We start from the raw sequence: 7,251 nt of genomic DNA, 5'->3' as shown, positions 1-7,251 counted from the left end.
CTTTGTTACGTTCTCCTGTTGCACGCCTGCTGTTCCTATTATTTTGTCTCTACCTTTTCCACCTCTTTCTTTTTGCCCACAGAACTCCCTTCTCTGGCAGGGGGCGGTTCCACTGGGCACACCTGTAATTGATTGCTGCTGCTGTCTTCCGTGGCCTCTCTTTTTCGGTATGTTCTCCTTATCCACCATTTAATTCTACTTCCTTTTTTCTTGTGGTTGTGCACTACACATTTTTGGACTCTACTGACTACTGACCAGTGGACCGCGGCCTCCTCCTGCCGTGCGTGGGAGTTCTTTTTGTTTTTGGATTGCTCCATGGCGTGCCTTCTGCCCCGTCGCCTTGTATTACACCTGTTTGGACTACATTAAAGAACATACTGTATACATGTTTGTTGGAACTCCCTGTCTCTCGTCTCTGCAACTGGGGTCCACCAAACAACAGAACATAACAGCGCTTTGTGTTACCATTTCTGGCTTTCTGGTTGGATGAACATTATTTCTTGTGGGAAAAAAACGGGCTCGGCTAGCGTCTGTTTCGGTTAGGGTCAGACCTTCTGGAAGAAATTAATGACGCTAACCAGGGTTCCGCTGCATACGCTAATGTACGCAATATGGCTGACTTTGTGGACGCTTCCTACCTTTTTCTGCGGACAGAATGATGAAGCTACGTCCTCAAGCTGTAAAAGTCATGAGTTAAGGATATTACAGTAATATATTTGGGTGTACAAGGCAGAAAAAATGGGTACAATATACACTAATGTAATCAATATGGCTAATTATTGGATGCAAGCTAACTGTTTTGAACTTTTTCTGTGGTTGAGATGGTGCGGTGGGCTGTAAAAGTTAAATTACATAAATGTTAAAATGAAATTAGCAAAATTGAAATCAATGAGAAGCCATTTTGACATAAAATTACGTATTTTTAAGACACCAGTACAAAATAAACAGTTAGTTCATAGTAGTTATACTACCTCGTGTGGTGAGAGACGGAAGTAGCTAGTTTACAATGTTCCCTCGTTTATCACAGGGGATTTTTCCCAAAAATAGCCTGCAATGAGTGAAATCCGCAAAATAGCCAACTTCTTTTTTTTATTACATTGATTATATATGTTTTAAGAGAAAGACTTTTCTCAGACAGGCAATAACATTTTCTCACATTTCTCTCTTGTTTAAACACTCTCAGAAATGTTCAAACCTTTGTTTGAATTTTAATGATCAACATAAGAAATTCTTAAGTCACTCACGGATATTTCCAGATCCTTCCTGGCGCCGTTCCGTTGTATTGTAGCGTTTTTGTATCCTTGTTAAAACATATTGCTGCAGATGGACTGAAGATTCATTTACAAGCTAGCAAGCTAGCTCTGACACAGGAGACATTGCAGGACGAAAGGAGATTGATTGGCAATAGTCTACAGCCAATCGGGAGAGATAGACACTCCACTTCCCACAATGCAATTCTTCTTAAAGAGACAGGCTCGTGATAGCGTTAATATGCTGTAATAATAATAAAAAAAAAGAAGGACAAAAAAATCTGCGAAACAGCGAATCTGCGAAAGGTGAACGATGTCGTTTACCCCCACAATGTCGACAGATAACAATGAACATAGAAATACAACAACCAAATGTGCCAATGCAAAGCCATGCACTGTAGTGGCAGCGTGTCCTTAAAGGAGGGTCATCAGATGCATGGACACAAACAAAGACGCTAGTGTGAAGTGTAGTAACACTGGCACTGCTGGTGTGATCTCTTCTTCTTCTTCTTCTTCTTCTTCTTCTCGTCTTTTCCTGTTCTTGGTGCTGCTGGCGTGCCGGCCTTGTGCTGCCCTGTGTGGGTTGACACCCACCGGCCCATCTGCGCCCACCGGGTGCCCCTCGGGTGCCAGGGGTCCATCTGGCGTCTTTCGATTGTGTCTGTCGGTTTATCACCTACGACTATCGCATCCTCCGATAGCCGAGAGAACACGGAGAACGCACTGCACCTAAAAAAAAACTTCAAATCAAGTTAACTTGCACATAACTGACTTCAAAAACTACATACATACTGTATCTCTTTATTTGCATATTTTCCATATGATTTACTATAGTGACCTAAATACAATATAAGACACCCCTCATTTTGACTGAATCTTTATTTAAACCCCTGATCATGAGACAACCCGTCTGTTTTCTAGGAAAAAATACCATCTTACAACCAGGTCAATACGTTCCTAATTAGCGTGTTAACAGAAGACCTCCCTAAAGTTGTGACTGATGATATAAGCCACTCCTCAGATAAAGCAGGGGGTGCATATGCACACCCGGCGACACTTAATGAGGATTTCACAGTGAGAGTGGAGAGGATTTTAATGACGATGGCGGTCATTTGCATGTAAAAAAAAAAAAAGACAATGGAGGATTAGCTGGGCCGCATGCAGCCAACACAGATGTGAACAGACTGAGTGGGGGATTCCTTATAGCAGTTTAGCTTGGGAGGAGTTAAGTTATTGGTTAATTAACTGAGGGCTTTTTCTGATATTCATCATTCCTTCACTGTAATTTGGTCAGAAGCGTTCGTTCCACTTCCGGTCATTTGAGGTGAAATGACAGTGCTTGGCCAGAGAGGGCAGCACCGACTTCAGTTCGACACAGCATCAGTCTTCGCTTCTTGTTAGCAGTGCGCTTTCTGCACATCGTTATCCATCGGTCATGCCTGCCTTTGTGTCATGCTTTTAAGAAAACTTTCACAACAGGGGAACTGCGCCATGAGCTACATTATGAGCTGCTGTGTCACCAAGGGTGCTGCATTCAAGGACCGTAGTTCTTCCCCAATATGGTTTGAAAGAAAACACCACAGTTAAGTCTGTACATAAAAATGGGAGTTTAATTGAAAATTTAGTATAAAAAATAGCAATAATCATTCGTCAGAGCCCCGAGGTGTCACTCAACTGAGGCTGTGTGAAAACTGCCATTGTTTTGTTTTCCAACTTGAAAGTAAAGAAACCAGATGGATGGCATTCAACGCTACCAGTAGTTAAATAACATTCAAATGCTCTTTCAAATTTAAGTAAACTTGTTTTATTCTGTTTACATCGACAATTGTCAGTGCATCCTCCACATCTCAAAAAAAAAAACATTGTCGATATGTAAAAATAAGTTATAGGAATGCAAACTAAAGGCCAAGTAGGATATGCAAAAATCTTTTTTTAAGAAAAGGGGGGGTTTAAGCATAGACAATAAATAAATAAATAACCACAGATTGTGGAATGTCTAAATGTTACAAATAAATTAAATGAAAATGAGGAGGAAAAATATACACACACTAAAAAGAGAAGGGGGGGACACGCTGTACAATATTTGCCCCAAAAAACATCATGAATATTGCATTGATTGTGCATTTCACACCCCAAACAAGCCCCCGAAACAACACCAGGGGTGGGGGGCCATGAAGTGTCAAGCAGTGAGATGGCGGGAGGCAAACGGGAGAGAAAAGGCAGAGCGGGGTGGAGGTGTATGTGTGTTGACATTTGATAAGACATTCAGAAAAAGACAGGATCCAGTTTGCAAAAAACACCTGTTCAGGCTATAGAGTGAGTGAGCAGCTTCGAAGAGTGATAGAGTTATATATGTGTGTGTTTCAAGTATTCCATTCTTGGGAACCTCCCCCTCTCTAATGCTATCACAGCCTGTCAAGCTTGGCGCACAAACCGCGGGCTACTCCGAAATGAGATGAAAGCCCCCCCAGAAAAGCAGCTTTCCAAAAAAAGGCACTCCAAAATCAAAAAATTAAATAATAAAAAAAAAAAGGTTTTCTCCAAAGCTCTATGAGAGCAGCCATATCTGAATAGGAAGGCCTTGCCAGCTGCATATACCAGCCTACTAACACAAACAAGTTAAGGGAGGGGGTGAATAAATAGCGCTGGTAAGACCGCCCAAACAGCATAAATGTTCCACTTTAGGAAACAAGTATTTTTTAGAACTGAATGAAAGAAAAGGAGTTTTTTTTGGGGGGGGGTTAAGATAAGCAACAACAAACAGTAATAAATTAGAAAAAATTCCCTACAAAAGAGGAAAATTAAATTGTATTCCTGGCCAAGGATCGGCCAGCTGGGCTCCAGACCCCCAGAGTCTTTTCAGTCCAGCAAGAGCCGTCCTCAGAGGCTCTCCTTGCTTGAGGTTGTACTCGATGAGGAGTCAGTGTCGATGGTCCTGAGGCGGATGTCGCCGGCATCCGGCTCCTCTGCGGACTGGGGGGCCTCAGCGGCGGTCTTCCTCATCCAGGGGTGGTCGCAGATCTGCTCTAGTGTGGGGCGATCGGAGGGGCGCAGGGCCAGGCACCATTTGATCAGCTGCTGGCACTCTGGAGGAATGAAGAGACCAATGAAATGACATGCTCCTGCTATTGCGATACTGTCCGCTGCAGCTAGGGGGCGACAGAGTCAACACTTACCCATTGAAACCCTCCTCCTGAAGTACAGCCTCCCTCTGAGGATCTCCTCGTCCTGCTCGAAGGGGATGTCTCCACACACCATGTCGTAGAGCAGCACACCGAGCGACCACACCGTGGCGGAGCGGCCGTGGTACCTGTGGAAGCGTATCCACTCGGGTGGGCTGTACACTCTGGTGCCTGCAAACACGACACAAATGGGCATGACAAAGTGGAAAACGCTAGGTCACATGACCCAACAACAACAACCTTCAGGGAAGGGAACGTGATCCCGGTCACATGACCCCAGGCTCCGGTTTCACAACAAACAGATGTTACGTGGCACTGTGTGTGACTCACAGCCCGCGTTCGCTTCCCGCACAGTATGACTCCACGAGTTTATTATTGAAATACATAAAAGCCCTAGAGGTGGGTGAATCGATACAAATATCGATATTGGCTATACCAGGGTAGTCTAGCATTCATTTTGACTAATCTCTATTCAAATATACTCTCATATTGTTCGAAACTCCAACAGCCAATAGCAGTCTTTGCTTTTCTTTCATTATTTCATGGAGTTGACTTCATTTTGTACCAACGGTTGTATCATTTTAGTACGTTCTTGAGATTGCTACATTGTCTTACATTGTTAAATATTCAAAAATAAGTAAGTTGATACTTTTTTATGCCTTCTATGATCATCAACAACAAATTAAAGGCAAAAATCACAAATCATTCAACTGATCAAGGAAAAAGCATCGATATTGGTATCGGTGTTTCTGACCCTCTGTTTACTTGGTATTGGATCGAAAAGCAAAAACGTGTAGTATCGCCCACCTCGACCCTCCACCAAAAACATAGGACTGCGTCACAGGCTTTGTGAACGCCTCCGCGTCAGAATATAGTGCCATCAAGGGCAAACATCATGCACGATAAACAGGAAGTAGCTTACCGTCAAAATCGGTGTACACTGTGTCCTTGAGAATCGCCCCGGAGCCAAAGTCAATAAGCTTGAGCTCCCCGGTGCGAAGATCCACAAGCAGGTTCTCATCCTTGATGTCCCTGTGCACCACGCCGCAGCTGTAGCAGTGCCGCACCGCCTCCAAAACCTGGCGGAAGAACCCTCTGGCGGTGTCCTCGTCCAGGGCGCCCTTCTCCGTGATGAAGTCGAACAGGTCCTTGACGAGCTCCGGCCTCTCCATGACTATCAGCCAGCCGTCTGCTCGCTCGTAATAGTCCAGCAATTTGATAACTCCGCGAAAAGACGAGCTGACCTTCTTGAGCAGGAGGATCTCCAGCGGCACCATGGTTCCGTTCTGGGTGGGAGGGGGAATCCATGAGTTTTTACGCAAGGATTAGACCGCAGACAGAACCAAAACAAATACTTACAAGTGAACCCCACTCGGTCACCCTCTCCTTGGCAACGTGTTTTACCGCAACCTGGAAAAATAATTTTTAAAAAGCCCCGTGAATAAATTCGGACATAGTTAGCGTTTAACCTTCATTCATGTAAAAGACGTACCGGTGCGCCATCAGAGAGCCGGCTGCCGGCGTACACCGTCCCGAAGCCACCGCTGCCCAACACCGAGCCCACTTGGTACACCTTCTCGAAGGGCTCCTTCTCCGCTTTGACTGTTGGGGAGGACATATTTAGCTCCACGTTAGCCGTTAAGCGACCTCTTTTATGTCTTTGTAGAAGAAAGACGGTTATACCCACCAGACTGAAGCTGGATTTTCACTGGCAGGTGGTCCATACTTGAAGGGTTGCAAATGTGCGAAAATGAACCAAACTTTGACAGCAACATATTAGAGGAAAAAAAGCCGGTAGTAGTGATTCCAAGGCGGTTTCAAATAAATAAGCACTATTGAAGACTTGGGGGATTCGGGCGCTGTCTAAATAGTGGTGTGGAGCGTCCAGCAGTGGACGCACCGCGCCCGTTCAACGCGTGTCACGACCGTAAAGTCGCACGCCGTTGCCCGAAAACCGACATTAAAGCTGCTTCTCGAATCGGGGGTAGTTCCAGTAAAAAAAAAACAACGATCTTCCCAGGATGAAACAACAACAACGAAGAGTCCCGACTGGAGTACTTTAAACGTCCTCCGCGTTGTGTTGTTATCCTGAAGAGTTGCCGCTGTCTGAGCTTTGACGCGGTCTACCCCAGCCAATATTTTGACGCGCGGTGGGACGTTACGTATCCCTCCGCCACCAATACATACCGACCGTTTCGTCCAATATCATCAAATAACCACCACTTTTCACCAAACATGCGTCTGAATACAAATAATAACTAAAATATCACTCAAACGCCCTTCTTTTATATGAAATGTGATCGAGTTATACCACGGACTACTTTCTTATAGTACGAGACGCGCAAGTATTCCCTGTCTGGGAGATTTGCACTGTGTTCACTATAGGACTCGGAGGCGGCGACCAATCAGATGTCGCATATAAATACTCGCTTCCGCCTATTGACCAATCAGGTCAAAGTTGTTGTTATAAAGCAGACATTTGAGCGCACGTGGCGGCAATTTTGGGATGCCCCCACCCCACACACGCACCCTCCCACCCTCCAACCCTCCCTCCATCGAATTCTTTGCACCCCCACATCCTCTTGTCTTATGCAGCTCTGCAGCAAGAGACACACAGTCTGCATGGAAAAGAAAAGCTCATTTTGTAGTGCAAATTGCTCATAGACATGTATTCTTCTGTTCTTTGTTCGGGAGGGTGCACTGTACTTCTTTTTTTAAGCACGGACCACTTGTAAGCCCTTGTGAGGAACAATTGAGAGGACACAGATGAACCATAAAAATCATTTCTAGCCTCAAAATACACCAAAAGTGAGAGACTG

General features: G+C 44.8%; 1 protein-coding gene across 1 annotated transcript; it reads right to left on the bottom strand.

Annotated features, from left to right (window-relative positions):
• Positions 1 to 2,842: 2,842 nt before the first annotated feature.
• Positions 2,843 to 6,900, bottom strand: pim3 (Pim-3 proto-oncogene, serine/threonine kinase). The gene is made up of 6 exons (XM_054753574.1): positions 6,120 to 6,900; positions 5,925 to 6,034; positions 5,792 to 5,842; positions 5,355 to 5,718; positions 4,427 to 4,603; positions 2,843 to 4,336 (listed from the first exon to the last, which is right to left on the bottom strand). The coding sequence occupies exons 1-6, from the start codon at positions 6,205 to 6,207 to the stop codon at positions 4,131 to 4,133; spliced, it is 996 nt and encodes a 331-aa protein (XP_054609549.1). The 5' UTR covers positions 6,208 to 6,900; the 3' UTR covers positions 2,843 to 4,130.
• Between the last annotated feature and the right edge of the window lie 351 nt (positions 6,901 to 7,251).

This window comes from Dunckerocampus dactyliophorus, chromosome 15 (genome assembly GCF_027744805.1).
Source record: "Dunckerocampus dactyliophorus isolate RoL2022-P2 chromosome 15, RoL_Ddac_1.1, whole genome shotgun sequence".
Lineage (NCBI taxonomy): Eukaryota > Metazoa > Chordata > Actinopteri > Syngnathiformes > Syngnathidae > Dunckerocampus > Dunckerocampus dactyliophorus.
The sequence above is the reverse complement of the archived record's forward strand: the minus strand, read 5'-3'. Positions and strand labels throughout refer to the sequence as shown.